Source organism: Dipodomys merriami, unplaced genomic scaffold, assembly GCF_024711535.1.
Source record: "Dipodomys merriami isolate MVZ:Mamm:240054 unplaced genomic scaffold, mDipMer1.0.p SCAF_30, whole genome shotgun sequence".
Lineage (NCBI taxonomy): Eukaryota > Metazoa > Chordata > Mammalia > Rodentia > Heteromyidae > Dipodomys > Dipodomys merriami.
Genome location: NW_027204493.1, coordinates 13,186,946 through 13,208,994, shown reverse-complemented (window position 1 = coordinate 13,208,994; position 22,049 = coordinate 13,186,946). Strand labels below are relative to the sequence as shown.

At 36.4% G+C, this 22,049-nt stretch overlaps 1 protein-coding gene across 1 annotated transcript in view; it reads right to left on the bottom strand.

Moving 5' to 3' along the window:
* Positions 1–19,101, bottom strand: part of Ndufs4 (NADH:ubiquinone oxidoreductase subunit S4) — a 71,502-nt gene extending 52,401 nt beyond the window's left edge. The window contains exon 1 of the mRNA XM_070041160.1: positions 18,971–19,101. Within this exon, the coding sequence (XP_069897261.1) occupies positions 18,971–19,068 (98 nt within the window). The 5' untranslated portion in view covers positions 19,069–19,101. The remainder of the gene's footprint in view (positions 1–18,970) is intronic.
* Positions 19,102–22,049: the final 2,948 nt, after the last annotated feature.

Genomic DNA, 22,049 nt, shown 5'->3' with positions numbered 1-22,049 from the left:
ACCAGTGGCTCATGCCTGTAATCCTAGCTACTCAGGAAGATCTGAGGATTGTGGTTCAAAGACAGCCTGGGGAAAAAAGCCCGTGAGACTCTAATCTCCAATAAACTACCAGAAAACTAAAGTGGTACTGTGGCTCAAGTGGTAAAGCACTAGCCATGAGCTGAAGAGCTAAGGGACAGTACCCAGGCCCAGAGTTCAAGCCTCATGACCACCAACACCAACACCAAAAAAGTTCTTTATCTATATACTAATGTGTATGTTAATTTAAAATTATACTGTAATACATTAATTTACACTGTAGAGAAGTGGCTATTTAGGATATGAACTTCATTTGAAGTTGATATAAAATATTATTTTAGTCAGTGGTGGGGCTTGAACTCAGGCCCAGGCATGGGCACTGTTCTTGAGTTTTTCTGCTCACAGCTAGCCCTCTACCACTTTAAGCCACAACTCCCCACTTCCAGTTTTCTGGTGGTTAATTGGCGATAAGAGTCTCATGGACTTTCCTGCCTAGACTAGCTTCAAACTAGAATCCTCAGATCAGAAGGCTGAGGTTTCCGGAACTAGGATTACAGGCATCAGCCACCGGCAGCTGGCAAAAAATAAATTTTTAATTGTCATAAATCAAGATTGAGATTATTTTTCATGATCAAATAATGGTTATTTGAAATAAATATTGTTGGAGGAAAATCTGTAAGGATACCACTGTACAAGCTTTCAGGACTTAGCAAGCTCAGTAGCCTAGATTAACACTCAGGAGCTCCCTTTGAGCATAGGATTTTTGCTTTGTGGAAAACATTACTCTCAGACCTTGCCAGTTATGTCACTGGAGTATGGATTTTATTTAGCTCACAAACACTCAGAGGAAATCTAAACCACCATCATAGGACCTTCACAGTAATATATGGATGATTATTATATGGATATGATGACTCATGTCACCAAAACGGTATATACTATTATACTATATAGATAGGTTTCTAGTTTAGACAATACGTTGTATATGGGTTATAGTAACTAAGAAGGAAAAGAAGAATGGTGAAAAAGTCATGTTCATCAAATTGCTTGTTATTCTGAGATTAAGTAGCCTGGGAAGAGCCAAAGTAGAGTTGTCCTGATTAGACCTAAGTGTCTAGAATTCATGAAAAATATTCAGAATCACATCTGAAATAAAAAGAAGTCCTAAAACTAGTGTTCAATACTGACTAAAGTCAGTTAAACAAAACTTACAAAGGGTAAAAATTTCTGTAAATTCTTTAGGCAGGAACCCCTTGTCAACCCCTGTACCATCTCTTACTAAGTCATGATCACAAAGTATAATAATGTGGTTACCAACTTGTAAATGTTTTTAAAATATTCTGTACCTTTTTCTAATTGTTTCATATATGTAGTATGTATGTATTCGATTTATTTAGAGTGCATATGATGTAAGTAAACTATACACATTTAGACATTAGTGAAAACAGATGGCAGATAATGAGATATAAGAGTGTACTAGTTTCCTATACCTGCTATAATAAATTACCACAAAGTTGGTATATTAAACCAACCCAAATTTATTCTCTGGAAGTGAGAAATCAGAAATGAGTTTCACAAGACTAATACCAATGTGTCAACAGTTTGTTTTCTTCTGAAGGCTCAGTAGTTGTTCCTTGTCTCTAATTTTGTGCAAGAATTCCTTGGTGTACAAAGATCTGCTTCAACTCTACATTGCCTTTTCTTAAGTTTTCCAGGGTTGTTCTTATAAGGACCACTTTAATATCATCAAGCTTATCTAGATACTCTCAAGATCCTCAACTGAAGCATATCTATAAAGACCTTTTTGCCATATTGTAGCATTCCTACACTTTAAAGCTTGATATCAGTATACTTGGGGGACCACTATCGGCCTGACAGTATACAAAGAATAAAAGTACTGATAATTCTCTAAAACTTAAATTGAATGGTGGGGTCACAACAATTTTTGCTATTATGCTACCTAGTGTATATGTGTATATAAAATACCATACAATTTAAAGCATTTGTAAAGATGTCAAGAATTATAAATCAACCTCTAAAGAAACACTGACAGTTCAACAAATGAGCAAAAGATGATAGTATCAAAGGGAATTAAGAAAGAAAAAGGCCAAAACAGAAGTCAAAGAAAAAAATATATCAAGAGTGACAAAACAATCAGTTTAGATTGTAAAAGTTGTGTAAGAAAAGGACTGAGAAGAGGAGTCCATTCAATTTAGCAACAGGTTCACTGATGACCTTGATGAAAGTTATTTCACTGGAACACTGGATACCAAAGATAGATTACTCTGTGTTGACAAATGCATGAGAGGTCACAATCTGGAAAAAGCCAGGTGCAGAAATTTGTTTGCATACTCATGAATAGAACACTATAAAAAAATAAAACCCAGGATATTCTAATAATCTAGGATGAGGAACTGATGATGTAAACCAGTGGTAGTGATTAACTGGCAAGCACAGTGATTAACTGAGCATGCCAGAACTATAGTTGTATAAAACTATAACTGTCAAGTGATCATCTAAAATGTTATCATTTTAATGAGATAAAATAACATATATCAAGTAATTACCTCAGTATGGAAGTGCTCAATAAATGAAAGCTGTTAGAATCCTTACTAGCACCCCTTGCCCAAAAGGAGATTATCTAGTTTCTTGAGTTCAAGGAAATAATAGATACATTTATTGCTTATGCCATGTTCCTTTGGCCAAGTTTTCATTTCAGCCATACCTTAACGAGCAGACTGCTCTCATCTTCCATCATCCCACCTCCATTAAACACTTCATGATTCAGGGTCTTCGAAGCACCAGTACAGTTTAAACTGCAGAAGAGTTGACATTTTAGTCAACTCTATCATCTTTTAAATGAGCAATACTGAAAAGCATGTTGTATGTTTCTTTGTGAGTCCCCAGTAAAACTGAGCCTCTACTGCTGATAGCAAAACCATAATCGCATTCCCAGGGTCCTTACTTGTACTTGCTAGATTCTTAAATAAACCACGGATACCATGTTCTCTCAACCTCCAGAAGAAGCCAAATAAGTCAATGTCCTTCACAAGACTCGGAAAAATGAAAATCTTAGTCTTTATTCTATACTGCTAACACTCAATGAAGATATTTCACGAATATATACTGTGTATATACTCTATCATCATATATTCTAATATATATATATATATATATATATATATATTCTACTGTCCACAGAAATGTAGCCCTTTGAAACTAGAAAAGAAACAACAACAACAAAAAATCTGAATGAGAACAAACTTCAAAAAAAAAAGTCCCAAGAGGCCAGGTGCTGACAGCTCACCTCTGTAATCCTAGCTACTCAGGAGGCTGAGATCTGAGGACTGAAGTCAGCTAAGGCAAAAAAGAGTCCATGAGACACTTACTTCCAAAAATGGAGCCATAAATGGAGCTGTGGTTCAAGTGGTTGAGCACTAAGCTTGAACAAAAAAGCTCAGGGCCAATAAGGCCTTGAATCCAAGCTCCAGGATAGGAACAACAACAAAAAAGGTTCCAGAATTCATTAGAAAAAAAGATGGACTAATACATTCACACATGTTCCCTAAATATACCATCACATAAAGTATTACTACTCTCATTTTTTCACTACTCTCATTTTTTCACCATGGGACAGTTTTCATCATATCTGACTCCTGAATTACAAACACTCAATATATTATAGTAAACTCTAAAATAGTTTAATCTGAATCAGACCAAACATTTTACTGAGGACTTTTCTTTTCTTTATGTTGTAGTTCTGGGGTTCAAACCTGGCCTTGCACATATTATGGATACTCTTTAACAATGTGCTATACCATCAGTCCCTCTCCAGGATTTTTAAGCGTGGTATCAAAGAAAGATGTTTTTCAGTCCCTGCTAGAAATAAAACTACTAAATGTAGATTTTCTTTTGCTGGTTTAAAACTACTAAATGCAGACTTGAAATACACTTGCATGAGTTATTATATTTAAGCCATTTAAGGAAAAATGGCTCACACTTGTAACCATAGCTATTCAGATCACAGTGCAAAGCCAGCCCAAGCAGAAAAGACCATGAGATTCTTATCTCCAATTAACTACTCAGAAAAAAAAAAAAACAAAAACAAAAACAGAAGTGGCGCTATGGCTCACATGCTAGCCTTGAGCACATAAAGGCTCAGGGATAGCACCCAGGCCCCCAGGACTGGCAAAAAGAAAGAAAAAAGAAAATGAAAAAAATGATCTAAATTAGTAACTGCCACTTCTGAGCAAGTTGCAGCCTTGTCTCATTTGTCAGAAAGATTTGACACAAGAGATAGTAATACTATTTATGAAATATTATTTATGGAACAGCTACAAACCCATAATCTATCAATCTCCTAATAATGTAACTGATTATATGCACAACATATATCATATAGGGAATGTATATGAGCATACACATTTCTACAGAAAAGTCACCAAATGTCAAGATAGATGTCCAGCCTTCATTCATATCCTGCCAAGGAAGAATTACTGTTTGATAGTCTTCAATGTATTTTTTTCTGCCTCTCCACCACTTACAAGCACTCATCTGTTTTTTGTGGAGTAGGAACATGATGACCTTTACTGAGCTTGTCCACCAAAGTGGAAATAATGTCTATACAAACCAAATATTACTATAATTTCTGCATTACAATTAAAATCCAAACAGTTTCTGGAAAATAATCAAAACCCACGCCTTCAGAATAGCTTCTCTGAAGCAACATCAATACTTAAATATGGTGAAGACTTGAATGCAGATGTAGCTGATTAAAAAGCTAAACTTTAAATCTTTTTGTAATTACAAAAAGACAAAATTATGTTTCTTCGCAGAAATATAGTCTCTAGGACTCACTAACAAGGAACAGTTATTCGAGCACTTGGATTCCTGAGATAACAAGGAATCCAGCCATCCTTTGGAGTAGTCCTTTCTTCTGAATAAGAGACTTGTGGATGTGAAGGATGACACTACACAAGCAAATGTAGTCTTGATTAGAGTGTCTAATTTGTTATCTCCATGAATGAAGTTGCAAATGATGAGGGGTAATATGCTTTACTTCTAAATCTTTTAATGTATTTCTGCCAATTCAAGGACCTTCTGCAGTGAGGTATTCAGGATGGCTGCACTCTACACAATAGCAAACAGGCCCACATGTCCACAGCTAGTTGTCCTAGACTTCAGATGTCGACTCCTACATGGCCAATTGGAATTGATGGCTTTCTGTGAGCAGGAAACTGCCTTTGTCTTAGCTTTTCTGGAGTTCTTCCCAGCCTTACTAACAATGATTTCAAATTCTGGAGAACCTCAAACAAGCAAGGCTAGTCAGACACACTCCAAGATCTCAATCACCTACTCCATCCCCGCCTAGTGATTCAAACTCATACCCATCTTTTATTAAATGCCATGACAAAAACACTAGTAATTTGAAACCCTATTTTTGTCTCATTTCCAAGATTCTGGTATTTGAAGTCCTCTCTCCCACCAGAGTTGAAAATCAACTGGTTAAGAATTTGACCATTTAAGAAATTTTAAGTCATTTTAAGATGACTTTAAATCCACTCAGATATGCTAAAATGTAAGAAAGATTAAAATACTGATTCTAGATAAAATACAGTAAATACATTTGACCCTGTCTCTCCTGTTGATTGCAAATACGAAATCTGGACAGGATGTATGCAGCAGCTATTTGCAGGCTCTCAGTCAAACCAGAATTTGAATGTGAAGTATCACTAAATCCATAGTGAATTTACTTTTTTCTTCCCCTTAAGAGTGTTTATTATCTATGACACATCTGAAAAACCAAAATGAACATTCTCAAGGACTTCTCTCTCAGCAGAGAGATTGTGGAAACTGCCTATTTATCTTTACTGTCACAAACTATGAACTAACCATAGGCAGTCCTGTGGCCATAGGCAGTGGCAATATGAAAATTGACCAGAGCCAAATCTCTGAAAGACTCTTTCTCTCCATTCATTGACTGAAGTCCTGGCTGAGAAAATAAGGCAAACACCCCCTGCTTTTTCTGGTTTTTTTTTTTTTTTTTTTTTTTTTTTTTGTATCTCTATCCTCCAGTTCCTGAGCTCCTACTTAAAATGTAACATGGAACTGCACTGTAAAGCAAGAGAAGGAGAGCCACAAATTTCAAGATGGACACTGTAAGCCCATGAAACTGGATTTTCAGAAAATAATAGAAGTAAATTAGAATTTTTTTTTAATGAAGAAAATCTCCAAATACTTGGAAGTCATGCAAAATGTTTCTATTTTACCAATCAACTACTTTCCATCCATTCACTCATTCAGCAGTGCTAGAGGTACAGCCCAGGGCCTAACATACCTACTAAGCAAGTGCTTTATCACTGAGCTACAATGAGACCTAAATAATTCATCAATGAATCACAAGAAAAATTTAAGGAAAATAATAAACTATTCTGAACAAAATGAAAATAAAATTCAACGTATCAAAATTTGTGAGCTGAAGTGAAAGTAACTCAAAAGAAAATAGATGAAGAAACACTTCCAAGTTCATTTTGAGTACAGTTATCAACTTAATACCAAATCTAATGAATACAGTACAAAAAAAAGTAAAAGATGTAAAAATCCTCCAAACTTTAGCAAATCATATGACAATACATAAGAAGAATTAAGGAACAAAACTAGATGAAATTCTTCTGAGAATGCAAGTTTGGTCCAAATATCTTAAAATCAATCTAGTCTATCATACTTAACAAGTCAACAAAGTTAATGCACAAAATGAACTGGAAAAACTATAACAGCTATTCAAGATAAAAAAAAGTCAGAAGTAGGGCTGGGAAGGAGGCTCAGTGGTAGAGCGCTTGCCTTGTATGCATGAGGCCCTGGGTTCAATTCCTCAGCACCACATAAGCAAAAAGAAAAAAGCCGGAAGTGGAGCTGTGGCTCAAGTAGTAGAGTGCTAGCCTTGAGCTAAAGAGCTAAGGGACAGCGCCCAGGCCCAGAGTTCAGGCCCCATGACCGGACCCCCCCCAAAAAAAAGAAGTTAGAAGTAGAAGGAAATTTCCTCATCTAATATAGGGAATTTCTACTAAAAAAAAAAAAGAGTCTTTAGCAAAAGCAGAATGTTTTCTCTTAAGACTGGTCAATATCAAAAATTGTCTTCAGACTTAATAAACAGCCTCTTGGAAAAAAAAGAAATGAAAGATCTAGAAACTGGAAGGAAAGAAAGAAATTGCTCTTATTCACAAATTACTTGATTATCTATTTTAAAAATTCCAAGGAATGTACATAAAATTTATAAACAAATGAATTCAGCAAAGTCAATACAAAAAATTATGTGTATTTATATTTCTATATTCACCAAAATACAATCAGAAATGAAAACTTTAAAATAGTGCCTTTTTACTTTAATGCTCCAAAATTAAAATACTTTAAGGGTAAATCTAACAAAACATGCAAAGGAATTAAGTTATAAAACACTCTGAAAGAAATCAATAAATGACCCCCCCAAAAAAATAAATAAATGTCAAACACAGCATAGTTACTAATCGGAAAACAAAGTAAAAATGTCAACTCCCCCAAAGTAACCTACAGCTTTCAATTAGTACTAATCATCATCCCATTAGGATTTATTCAGATATAGACAACTTGATTGCAAAGTTTACATGGCAAGTGAAAAGCAAGATATGTGTGCATGTATGTGTTTATGTACATAAAAATTGGAAAAGTCATAACTACTTAAGACAAACCATATTTAATAGAAAGCTACAGTAACAAAAACTATGGGGTACAGATAAAGGTATTTAGACCAGCAAAACAAAGAGAATGCAAAAACAGATTCAAACAAATACAACTACTGAAAAAGGTATGAAAACAATTAAATAGGCTGAGGCATGTCTCTTTCGTAGAGCCCTTTTCTAGAATGAAGGAGGCTTTAGATTCAATCACCAGCTGTGTACAATAATAACAATAAGAAGGAAAAATAAATGGCATTGGAATAAAAATCTACATAAAAAATTACCTTTGACTCACACCTCATATCTTATATAAAAGATGACTTAAAATGGATCAAAGATCTAAATGCAAAAGATAAAACTTTGAAAGTTTAAGGACAAAATATAGAAAAGATAATTGGGCAAAGAACTCTTAGATACATAATGATAAAGACAAAGACTAGTAAATTGGTAAGAGCATTTATGTGATGGAAATAATGAAAAGCTACAAAGTGGGGGAAGGGGGAGTGGTGAGCGGGAATTACAAACCACATTTCTGAAACATTACTCCAAAATATACTACCTTGCATGATAAAAAGCAGTACAAACAAAAAGATCTCTGATCTCCTTTCCTGCTTCTTGGAAATAGGTTATAAAACCTAAGAAAGATTTTCCAGACTTCCCAGAAGCAGATCTACAGGCTCTTAATGTAAAAGGTGCTCTCCCTCTAGCAAGAAAGGAACATCCCTTTTCTTCTGAAGGATATAGAGAAGAACTGGAACAAATAGCCATACAAAGTTTCTCCCAGTTTATTGCCACTTAATTTAGATCTCATCTTTTTGCCCTGGCTATCCAAATCTCATCAAGCCTAAGCATAAAATATACATGTTTAGCTGTGACTCTAGGTCTTCATTTCTTTATGAGAACTTCCAGGTGAGGTAAAACTTACACATAAGGGCATGCTTTTCTCTTGTTAATCTGTTAATTTTTTTCTTTTTCTTTTGGAGTCTGTTTTTGTTTTGTAATGGGGGCTCAATCACAAGCACTGGTTAAGCAGAGAAAATGTTTTTATCCCCACATGACAAAGGACTTTGATCCAGAATTATTTAACAACTATCATGAAGAGCAATGAACAACTAACCTCCAATTTAAAAATGGGTCAAAGACATGTAAGGTGAAAACAATTCCAACATCTATCAACTCTTCAGATAAATGTTGTTAAAGCTCATAGAATTTACAAACTTTAAGGTCATAAAATACATTATGTCCATACAATAGATTATTAATCAATAGGAAGGAATAAAGTACTAATACATTCTACAACTGAGATGAACCTTGAAATTACAAGTTGGCCATAAGAAAATCACCAACTATTGACTGCATTTTTATACAATGTCCATGATTGGCACATTTATAAAGACAAGGAATAGAATAGGGGTTAGTTAGGGATGAGGTAAAGGGAGAAAAGTAGCGTGACTGAAAAGAAACAGGTTTTCTTTAGGAGCGATAAAAATATAGAACTTTATGTAGTTATGGTCATACAATTCTGCAGTTATGCTAAAAACTGTCAAATTGTACAGTTTACATGAGTAAATTTAATGATATTTGACTTTTAAGTCAATGATGTTATTATTAGCTACTAAAAGGAACACCATTATGCACCTACTACAATGGCTGAAACAACCTTAATGGGGATGCAAAACAACTACAATTCTCATATTTTTATAGTAGAAAACAAAATAGTACAACCACTCTGAAAATTAGTTTGACTTTTTTGTTTTGCTTCATTTTAAGACAAGGTCTCAACTAGGTAACTGAGGCTTAGCCTCAACTGCATGATACACCTGCTGATTTTACAAGTATGTTTCACTATGCCTGGCTTGATAGCTTCACACAAAGTTAAAAATATTCTTTAGCTATGACTCCCAAATCTTCTCAGGTATCTCCCAGGTATCTCTTCTAAAGAAATCTAAAGAAATAGAATCATGAGCTGGGAATGTGGCTCAGTGGTAAAGTGGTAAAGTGGGTTCTATTCCTCAGCACCACATAAACAGAAAAAGCTGGAAGTGGCGCTGTGGCTCAAGTGGTAAAGCACTAGCCTTGAGCTGAAGAGCTGAGGGACAGTGCCCAGGCTCAGAGGTCAGGCCCCACGACCAACCAAAAAAAAAAAAAAAAAAAAGAGAAAAGAAAAGAAAATCATGCAAAATCTTGGGTACAAAAGTTTATTGTAACTCCATTTTTAAAGTTTAAAAGAAATAATCCAGAAGGCTGGAAGTGTAGCTCAGTAGTAGACTAGCTAGCAATCTAAAATCTCTCAGTATTGCCAAAAACAAATAAATTATCCAGATACTCTTCAGCAGATATATGGATAAAAAAATTAATAAATCTACCAATGGATTATAACAATCATTAAGTAGTATTAATAGTACAAAAATATACAACTTACAAGAATCTTAAATGGCATTATATTGAAGAAAATAAGCTAATTTGTCGTTTATATGAGTCCGTTTATATTACTCTCAAAATTACTATATTATAGAGATACAGAAAAGACAAATGAAGCCCAGGAATATAAGGAGCTAGAGAACAATAGTATCAGAGATTCTTTAGGGGGGAGGGAGAGGTTAATGAAGCATTTGATATTTTGTACTTTGATTATGGCAGTAGTTATACTTATGTATACATCAGTGAAAATTCTTAGAACTAGGACATGGTATGGTAATTTACACTTATAATTCCAACTATATGAAAGGCAGAGATAGGAGGATCACATTGCAGGGCCAGTCCAAGCAACAAGAAGTTGATAAGATCTTATCTCAGGAGAACAAGTAATGTGTAGTGGTGCATGCCTATGATCCTAGTATACATATCCTGTTATTCTAGCTACTTGGGAGATCAACTTAGGAATATCATAGACAGAGACTTGGGCCCAGGTTAAAAAAAAGTGTGAGAGCGTACCTGAAAGACAAACTAAAGCAAAAGGACATAAGCATGGATCAGATGGTAGAGTTCATGCTTTGAAATCAAAGTCTTTAGTACAAACCTAAGTATTGCCTCTACTGAAAATTCTAAAAATAATATACCACAAAGAAAAAGATAAATATTATAATGATTTGTCTGATGGAGGCACAGAATTCCATTATGTATATATACTACATTTTCTTGATCCATTCACCTACCAAGGGGCTTCTGAATTGGTTCTATATCTTAGCTTAGAAAAAATAAGTGAAGTAAGCCAGGCCCAAAGAAACATAGGTCCTGGTTTCCCTTATTTGCAATAACTAGTATATGTCTGAGTCAAGCAGAAAAGGTCAGGTAAGTTGATGTTAGGTGAAATGAACCCCAAGATAAGTATTCAAATGTTTTTGCTTTCATGCAATTGTTTCTAACATATTTATAAGATGAATTCTTTGTTTCTTTGTATGTCCCTCCTCCACGCTATAAACCCTGCTTTCACTGTATCTGATGTTGGTATAATTTGTGGAGGGGAAGGGAAATAACAAATCGTTTAAATAGGGATACAGGTGGACCCACTGCAACAATGAGATGTACAAATGTCGAAAAACGAACTTTACAACTTTGGGGGAGGAGGTGGGAAGGGATGGCAAGGGGAAACAAAGGAGGAAGCAACAATGCTTGATAAGAAATGTACTCATTATCTTGCCCATGTAATTATAACCCCTCTGTATGGTATTTTCACAAAAAAAAAAAAAAAAAAAAGATTTGTCTGTTTCCTTCTTTCTTTATTGCTGGGAATTTAACCCAGGGCCGAAGATCTGAAAAAACTAGAAATAGAAGCAACATATCTCAACATAATAAACTGTATATATGACAAGTGTACAGCAACATCAGACTAAATGAGGAAAAATGTTAATCATTTTCCTTAATATCTGGAACCAAGGTAAGGTATCTACTCTCTCCACACCTATTCAATATAGCACTGGAATTCCTAGCCAGAACAATAAGACAGGAAAAAAGGGGGAGAAGGAAAGCCAAATAAGCGAGGAAAAAGCCAAAATACCTTGTTTGCAGATTATATGACCCTATACCTAAAGGACCCTAAAGATTCCACCCCAAAATCCCTAGGTCTGTTAAACTCCTTGGAGATTATAGCTTGTCCCTGGCCCCTTTCTCTGCTTTCTAGCTGACATGAGGAAAGCAAGTTTTGCTCTGCCATAACCTTTCTCACCACAGGTCCAAAACAATTAAGCAAGCAGATGATGGACTGAAACCTCTGAAACTGTAAGCCAAAACAAACCTTTCCTCCCTTTTAAGTTGTTTCTATCAAGTATCTGTTTCTATCAAGGCATGAAAAGTCTAACACTGGGTATTTGCTAAAGCTAGCAGAAATTCACTATAACTCCTCAAGAGTTAGATAATCAATAAGCAAGAATTCTACAGGTTCCTAAATAAAAGGTTGGACTGGATATTACAACTTAAATATTGTATGAATCTACACACCATAGCTTCTAGAGTTACTAACCTACAAAGGTAAAAATAGTGAATATACAAAATTGTATACCTTCCAACAAAAAGTATCACTTTTCCATGTATAACTTTAACTTCCATTTTTAAAAGACCAAATAACTATGAGATCTTAACAAAAAACCAAATCAAGATATATTTTATTTCTCCAAATTGCACGTGTAATACAAACATTAAGAATTAAATTCAAATTACTAATGTCGACTGAAGCTTAATTTCATTAAACTAAAAAAAAGTTATAAATTTCATGCAAAGTTCTGTAAGTATACTGAAAAAAAAAATCTCTCCAAAAAGTTTATAGTGTTTTCTCCATTCAAAGAGTGGTGGTCCTCAAAAGACTCAAAACATCTGCATTCACTTTAAAGCTCATCAAGACAGAGTGACATTTTTAGGAGAAGCATATGGCTCGCTGAACAGTCATCTAGAACAGGATCTTTTGTCTAGTAAGCCCTATTGAAGGACCATTTACTTATGTATAGAGTGGTTGAATAAAGGAAAGAACATATTTCTGAGCCCTAGAAAACACAAAGAAATGGACTCTTCATCTAGCTTTGTTAAGGATACAGCAAAACATACTACAAAAGCAGTCAGATCTTTTCTCTCAGAGACAGTGAGAGTGCTCCCCAACATTTGAAACAATTCTATGAAATCACTGAAACAAAAGGACTCCAAAGAAGCAAGAAACTTTCTTAGAGAACTATATCCCGCCAAAGACCACCTCTCTTAAAAACACATTTCCATTTTAAAGGATAAAACACTTTCTTAAAACTTTGAAGGGCAGAGTTCAACAGCTGTGGTATATTAAACCTGAGCCCTTCCAAAAGGAAGAACAAGAGTCTCTAGAGAGGAGTAATAAGGCCTGCTTTCTCCAAAATGACCAAAATAACTTCTTTGCCTTTAAGAAAATATTTTCCTCATTAAAAAAAAAAAACAAAAAACAACAAAACAAGACTAAACAAAAATCACCTCTGTAGAGTGGAAAGCACAAAACTTAATTAGAATAGGAAAATAAGCAAAAATAGAAGATGTTTGGTTTGATTCTGAAAATCTCTCTTACGCCTCTGTCAAGAAGGGTGGTGATAATTTTTTAATCTTTCAAGATACAACATGAAAGGTACTGGAAAAAGCAAACAAATAAACAAAAAAAATAGTTTTCAGGTGTAGATTCCTAAGCTAAGCCTGTACCTATACTTACATAACCAATTATAACCAAAGCATTTAAATTTGGGATGCATACAAAATGTGACTCTAATGAACAAACATTTGAAAACTCACAAAACTAGAGAATGATCCCATTTTTTAAAAAATTCTGTCTAGGGCCAGATGCCGGTGGCTCATACCTATACTATAATTTAGCTATTCAGGAGGCTGAGATCAGAGGATTGCAGTTTGAAGTCAGCCCAGGCAGGAAAGTCTGTGAGACTCTTACCTCCAATTAACCACCTGAAAACTGAAGTGGCACTGTGGCTCAAAGTGGTAGAGTACTAGGCCCTGAGTTCAAGTCCCACAACTGACCCTCTGACCAACCCCCAAAAAAATTCTGTCTAGGGAGTGCAAATGGGATCAAACAGCTAATTCCTAAGAACACTGCATTTTAGTTACTCTCATGCAATGAGATAACAAAGTAATTTACTAAAATATTCAGATATTTAGATGAAAGCCACTATAATAAACTATATAATGTGCAATAAGATTTTATCAAAATCTTTGAACTCTGCAAACAAAAAGTAAAGTTATAGTCTGGTGCTGGTGGCTCATGCCTATTTAGCATCCTCAGAAGTCTGAGGTTGGAGGTTCCAAGCATGTCTAGGCAGAAAGTCCCTAAGACTCTATCTCCAATCATCAAAAAGCTGAAAATGGGCTGGGTGCTAGTGGCTCATGCCTGCAATTCAAGTTACTCAGGTGGCTGAGATCTGAGGATCATGGTTCAGAGACACAGAAGAAAAGCCCATGAGATTCTTATCTCAAATAAACTATAAAAAATAAAATAAAATAAAAGCCACAAGTGGAACAATGGCTCAAATGGTAGAGCACTGGCCTTGAACAAAAGCTTAGACCTTGAGTTCAAGACCCGTACAAGAAACAAACAAACAAAACAAAACAAAAAAAAAAACAAAGTTTTAATTAAGTAATATTCATCATTTTAAAAAACCCAGCATACTCAGTTACACTGGATGGCTAAATCAAACTATTACCTAGCAGTATAAACTTAAAAAGATTTCATTTTGGTACCTTTTTCCTCATCTGAAAAATAGGGATAGGAACACCTGAGTTTGTAAGGTTGCTATAGGTAATTCAAGAGATAATATCAAGGAAATTCTGGACACATGGACTAATCCATATTGTTAGAAATAAATGTAGCTGTTATTTATTTTTGCTCAGAATAAATACAACAAGAATCATATTCAGGTTTTGCCAAAGGGTAATAATTTTTAGATGCTTTTCTATTTAAAGTTAACTCTACATAGTGAAGATAACCTGCGTTCTATCTGAATGCTAATATTCACTCCATCCTCAAATACAGTTCTTCCAGCAAGTACTACACTTGGGAATCAAGTTGTTCACCTTTCTCTACAAACCTTACATATTAAAATTTCAAGTGAAGCTGGTCACTCTAATTCTAAAGAAGCCTTCATGTTTTAATAAGCATCCTTTTCCAAATAAACTCATCTCCACATCTTGGATGTGGAAAATTTGAATACAAAAGAAGAACCAAGCCTGTAATCCTGACTACTCAGGAGATAGATCTGATGTTTGTGATTCAAAGTCAACCTAGGCAGGAAAGTCCATCAAACTGTTATTTTCAATTAACCACCAAAAGTCAGAAGTGGAGCTGTAGTATAAATGATAGAACACTACCCTTGAGCAAAAAAAAGATCAGAGACAGCATGCAGGCTGTCCAAAAAGAGGAATCAAAGCACTTGCCAAAGTATATAAATACAAATATATTTATAAGACAACTTCAATCCAGAAATTTAACAGGGTTCCAGGTGAATATTCTCAATTCAGACCACTGCAAATAATAAGGAAAAATATGCACTGCATACATTTTTATTCACATTTACCTAGGTTAGTGCTTCTCTGGCTTTCATTGATCAGTCTAATACTGCTTAAATATCAGAATAGGAAAACAGGTTTCCTGCTTTTTCTCACAATCACTCTTCACTAGATAATATATTTACCCATATATGTGATAAGTATTCACATGTAAATGTGTAAATCATAGTATACTTTAGAATCTCTGAGGTCCTACTAGCTATGAGCTATGTTTGAGGCAAATACAAGAAAGATGAGATCAGATTGAGTTAAATATATGAATGTTAAAATGAATGAACACCACTGCAGTAAAAATGCTGAGTCCAAAAGGGTAAAACAATGCAACAGCAATACTCCCAAGACACTATGTTGGAAATAAACACTACAATTTGGGGGAGAGGAGAGTCAACGAGGGGTGGGGGGAGGGTGGGAAGGGAAAAGTGGGTAAAAAACAAGGGAGGGTGGGGCTGGGAAAGTGGCTCAGTGGTAGAGCACTTGCCTTGCATGCATGAGGCCCTGGGTTCAATCCCTCAGCACCACATAAGCAAAAAGAAAAAAGCCGCAAGTGGCACTGTAGCTCAAGTGTTAGAGTGCTAGCCTTGAGCTGAAGAGCTGAGGGACAGCGCCCAACAGAGTTCAGGCCCCACGACTGGACCCCCCCAAAAAAAACAAAAAACAATGGAGGGGGGGTAACACTGTTCCACAAGAAATGTACTCACTACCTTCCTTACATAACTGTAACCCCTCTGACATCCCCCTTGTAATATTTTTTTTAAAAAAAATCCTGAGGTTAAGTATTGCTGCTTTGAAAGAGAGTGCCAACTTATGTGATTAATTGCCTCAATAGTTAATTTGAGCCTGGTGAAGTAGCTCACACTTATAATCTAGCTATAATTCCTAGCTTCCTAGGAAGTGAAGATGGGGGATGGACGTTTAGGAGACTCTATCCTAACCAATGGCTGGGCTCAGTGGTACATACCTGTCATCACAGCTATGGGAGAAGCACAATTGCTGTGCTACTGTACAAGCACTTTATGCCCAGCACAAGTAGAAGAATGGAAGTTCGGGCAGCCCAGGGCATAAATGAACCTCTACCTCAAAAACAACCAACACAAAAAGAGGCTGAAAACATGGCTTAATTCCCAGGATGGGGTAAGGGTGGGATTTAAATTTTTTCTGGAAAATCCCTTATGGGAAAAATAAATAAATAAATGTAGATAGCCAGTTTACGTGTCAGGCTCTATCTTGGGAAATGCTAAGTCATTCTATAGTAGATTTTAGCAGATCAGCTAAAATCACTCACCTTCCTTATTTCAATAACTTTCCTTCTCTTTATCTATACATTATTTTCTTTTTTACTTTCTTGCTTTTTCAAGTTTGTACTGACATATAACTAAATTCAAATGTCCATGTAGTAGCTCCTGGCTTCTTTCCATTGACAGTTCCTTTTCTTTGGTTCCCTACTCACTTTATTACCACATGCCTGCCTTACCAATCCCACTCTCTTGTATTTTACTCAAGACATTTGAAATGTTATGCCACTTGCAAATGTCTTTTTAAGTATTACAATAAAATGAACTTTACATGTGGAATTAACATTATTTGGTTCTTTTTCCATTCAGCCTTTCCAGATCCTCATTATTCTCAAATCATAATGATTTTTTTAAAGTCCTTCCAAATAATACGTAAGGAAAAGGAGGCAAAAATTTCCTCTAAGTAAGATGCATATCATAAATTCTCTGGGTTGAAACAGCATAAAATTTAAAATGTGCCAGCTTGTATTTAAGATTATTTTCCTGGGTTTTTAAGTTTTCAAGATGCAAAAGGTCATCATAATTTAAATTTTTATTTTCAAATCTCTTACAACATATAAGCAAGCAGAAACTATTAAGTCTATATAATAGTAATCTCACCAGTTTCCCAAAATCTAGTATCATCTAACTCCAACCACATAATTGCTGTGTCTTAAAGATAGACATACAAAGCTGGGAGCTAGTGACTCACGCCTGTAATCATAGCTACTCAGGAGGCTGAGATCTGAGGATCAAGGTTCAAATCCAACCCAAAGAAAGTCCATGAGACTCTAACCTCCAATAAACCACTAGAAAACCAGAAGTGGCGCTGTGGTTCAAGTGTAGAGCGCTAGCCTTGAGCTTCAGAGCTGAGGGACAGTGCCCAGGCCCAGAGTTCAAGCCCCCTCCCCCCCCACCACCACAAAAAAAAAAGAAAAAAAAAAGAAAAAAGATAGACATACAAGATGTGGTTTGGTTACCAAACACAAGTGGTTTTCTAGAAGTAGTTTTCAATTCTAGGCTACTATAAGTACATTATTATTTGGGAATGCAAAATTAATTGCCCTAATGTCTAAGGAGAAATAAAGTATACTGATGCTATATTAGCAGTAAGTTACTCAGTGGAGTATTTTACCTTAGGAAGCACCTTGCTACTCCTCATGTTCCCCATATGTAGAACAGTTAAAAATGTATCTTTTTCCTATCCCCAACATTAGAACCTTCATTTTTCAGTGACTCTGTTATATATGCATTGGTCTACTATTTATTGTATTCAGAAAGCCTTTTATAAATCCCAGACTCTTCTACTTAGGACACTCTGTTTTCGGGCCAAAACACCCACTGCCTTAATAAAATTCCCCCACAAGAGTCAGTTCTAATAACTCTTACTAATTCTGCATATCCTCTGTATTCATTCAATATAACACTGAATAGGTTCTGTATTCAAGTTTTACATACCACACTTTTCTGGGAGATGGAAAGAGCCTTTCATATTTAGTCTAAAACATTTAGTATAGTCTCCAAAACATGCAGTAGACACTCAATAAAACTCCTGGTTAATACACTAACAAGTTGTGAGGAAAAAAGAGCGATAAAATATATTTAGTAAACGAAAATGCCTACTCCGTCTAAGTGTGTCTATGGTATCCGTCCTATATTCTATTTCAGGAAAATTTAAGAGATGTAGCAAGAAGAAAAAAAAAAAGGAAAAGAAAAAGACCACCATCACAAAACTGCTGCCAGGCAATACAATAATAACCACCAATGTCTGAACTACAGTGAAAGTGGATGGGAAACCTGTCCAGTACTACCACCAGTCTTAAAAAATAAAATAAAATAAAATAAAAGGCCTTTCTAAGCTTGAAGGCGTAGTGAGGGGTAGAGCTCACATCTGACGTTCCAAGTCCTGGGTTCCATGCCAGCCAACCCTCCATCTCGGAAACATAAAAAGAAAGCAGAAGTATGATCACCTTCCAGCACTGCCAGTCGTGGTGTTATTGGGGGGGGGGGGGGAGCACACCCAGGTGAAATTCCTAAAAAGTTTTCCCCCTTCTGCAGACTGATGAAGAAAAGGAAATTACCCGGCTGTTCGGACACGCACCCGATACCAGATGAGCCCACGGACGGACGGACGGAAGGGCCGGGTGGACGGGGGACAGATGCGAGGCCGGCACCGAGGCGGGCACCGAGGGCCCGGGCAGCTCCGCGCCGCGCCGCCTCGGCCCCGCCGCCGCCTCCCTGCGCGCCCCTCGCGCGGGCCCGCGCCCGCACCCCTCGCCCCGGGCCCGGGGCCCCGCGTCCACACGCGCCCCGGGCCGCCCGGCCTCCCGGCAGGAAAGGGTCAGCGAGAGGACGCCGGCCCGGGTTCCTCCTCCGGGACTCGGGCCGCACGGACTCCGCAAAAGCGGAGGGACCTGAAAGCTTGAAGAAGAAACCTGACAGTTCTGTTACCTGGACGGAACTCCGGAAACCGCCGCGGCCGCGGTCCTCGCCGCTCCGGCCCCCAACAACGCCTGCCTCAGCGCCGCTGACATTGAGGCCGCCGCCATCTTGCCGTCGGCAAACACCGGGATGTAACGACGGGTCCGCGCGAGGGACTAACTTCCTTCGCTCTCAAGCCCGTGCAATCCTAACGCGCTACAACCCTGGAGTGCTTTGTTTTCTTTTTAATACTGAGGTTTAGACAGGAGTTCAAAAGTATGGTTGAAAGAGATAAGAAGAAAGATGCAGAGGCCAATTTTTAAAAAAAAATTAATCATTGTTAGTTAGTAGGGCTCATTATTTACACTGGTTCTGAAAAGACCAAAAGAAAATATTTAAACATTTAAACACCTGCAACTCATAATTTTTCAAAGAGCACAGAATATCCGGGGCTGGGCTCACTGGCAGAGCCGGAGGGCTCTTTGAGAAACCAGACTAGTACTTTCCCAAAGTGTTGCCAGATTCAGTTTGCAAGCCCTCAGATCAGAGCTGTATTTAGTTTGATGTTTTATAGTTATGATGATAATATTTTTCCACACGAAAAATCTGGCCTGGCAAAGGAGTTTTCTTTTTCTGTCTCCTTCCTTCCTTTCTTCCTTCCCTCCTTCCTTTCTTTTCTTTTCTGATGTAAGGACTTGTATGAAACCCAATGGAACATAATGCTTTTTAAATGTTTAATGTTGTTTTTGATACACATAATTGAACATATTTTGAGTTATGAATGTATACTTGATATGTGTATACATTGTTTAGTGAGCATAATATTCAGTGTTAAGGTTACCAAACAATAACATCTTACTCTGTCCGGAATGTGTGACCATAATCCATAAAAACACTACATCCTAAACGGGTGACCATAATCCATAGACATCAGGATTATTATTGTCCTTATTATTATAGTTGTTTTGGTACTAGGACTGAAACTAAGGCCTTGTGCATGCCATAAATATATTCTACCACTAATACATGTCTGTAGCCCTCAAAATATTATTCATTCTTAGTACGTATAAAACAAATGTTGGGAACATGTTTGAATTGTAGACTGCTCACCTGAAAGAACAATGATTTACTATGGATTATAAAAAATGAAATGGAGGTTATTTTGTTTTTTAAACAAATTTGTTTGAGAAAGAATATTCCTGCTTTCAAAACCAAGAACATGCAAACATTAATTCAATGATAACGATTAAAAAGAGGATGAAGAATAACTTGATTCTGTATTATGACCAACTAAAGGATTTACTTAGAGGAAAGGTGGAAGAAAGAAAAAGGTAAGAAAATCTACATGAAGCGAGGCAAGTGAGAGAGACAAATGGCCAGCGGGATGTTTTTTCTTCCAGCCTTTTCATTTTAAAATGACGGAATCACAGGAAATTACAGATACAATACAGAGAGGTTTTGTGTACCTGTCACCCAGTTTTCCTGATTGATTACGTATTATATAACCAAAAAAAACCAAGCTCAAAGCTAAGAAATTGATGTGGATAGAGGGTACAGTCCTGTGTAACTCTATCACGTATGTCAGTTTTTCCCCTATCAAAATGATAAAGTTTTCCAACACAACAAAGTTCTCCGTAGGGCTACTGTACCTTCTCAACCCTTGGCAAAGGTTATTTCCATTTTTATAATTTTTACCCTTTGAGGATAGTCTTATGCAATGAGTGACCTTTTCAGATTGGCTTTTTAAATTCAGAATAATGCCCTTGAAATCCATCCAAGTTATTCCAAGTTAATAGTTGGCCCTTCCTTATTACTGAGTAGTATTCCACGCTATGTACAAACCACAAGTTGTAAAGCATTTACCTACTATAGCACATGTCATGAGTTCTTATTCAGAGCTATTACATGAGCAGCTATGTACAGGTTTTTGTGCAACAAATTTTTATTTTTCTGAGATAAATGCCTCAAAATGAGATTGCTAGGTCACAAGCTATGTATTTATTTAGTTGTTATTGTTGTTTTCCAGTACTGGAGATCCACCCAAGGTCTCAGAAACATACTCTTCTACTGAACTATATCCTCAGTCTCCTAATAATTTTTTTTTAAAAAAAGAGACAGTCTTACTATACTGTTTAGGTTGGCTTCCAATTCATTACCATCCAGCTTCAGCCTCTTGGATATTGACAAAGCTTTTCATTCATTTAATGTCCTTAAACTTTATTTCTCAAATGATATTCTGAAGAATGCTAATTTTAGAGTATAATAGATGATCTTGAAACAATGATTCATATTAATATGTGCCTAACTAGGCTGTTTACAATGTCCTTGCAGCAATTCTTAATTCCTCTCTTTCATTTATTGTTCACTTAGTCTTTCAAACAGATCCAGAATTTGACTATGTCTCCTGCTTCTACTGCTACTACTGAGATCCAAGTCACTACAACTTCTTGGATAGATTTGTCAATAACCACTTAACAGTTTCCTCACAGCAAACACAGGTATTGAAATAGAAGTCAAATCAAGTCACTGTGTTTTAAACACTCCCATGGACTAAAGACCTTATTACAACATTTATACTCTACACAGCAGCTGGCAGTATAGCTTAGTGGTACACAAAGTATAGTTTAGTGCACTTGCCTAGTATGAGTAACCTTTGGGTTCAGTTCCAACACTACAGAAAAAAAAAATCTTAAAAGACTCACTGACTTCATTGATTACTTTTGTCACCCCATTCTAGACCCAGTCATCTCTCTGATACTTCTAGAATATACCAGCCACATCTCTATCTGTAGGCCTTTGTACTTGATGTTCCCTATGCCTACGATCTGGAATACTCGTTTCCTAACTCCCTCCCTGCAGAGTGCCTCTTCTCAGTCTTTGTTCATAGGTCATCTGCATAGGCTAGCTCTTCCCAACCGCCTTTGTCTACAATCTTGACTCCACCCTAGCTATTTCAACATGTCTTTCCTGCTTTATTTTTTCTACTTATCGATTTTATGTATCACTGCCTTATTAAATTTCTATGATTAATATAAATGGTAAAATAAGAGCCAAAAAAATCCTTTCATAAATACAATCAGTCTTCCTCTAGCTTGGACTTAACTTTTCC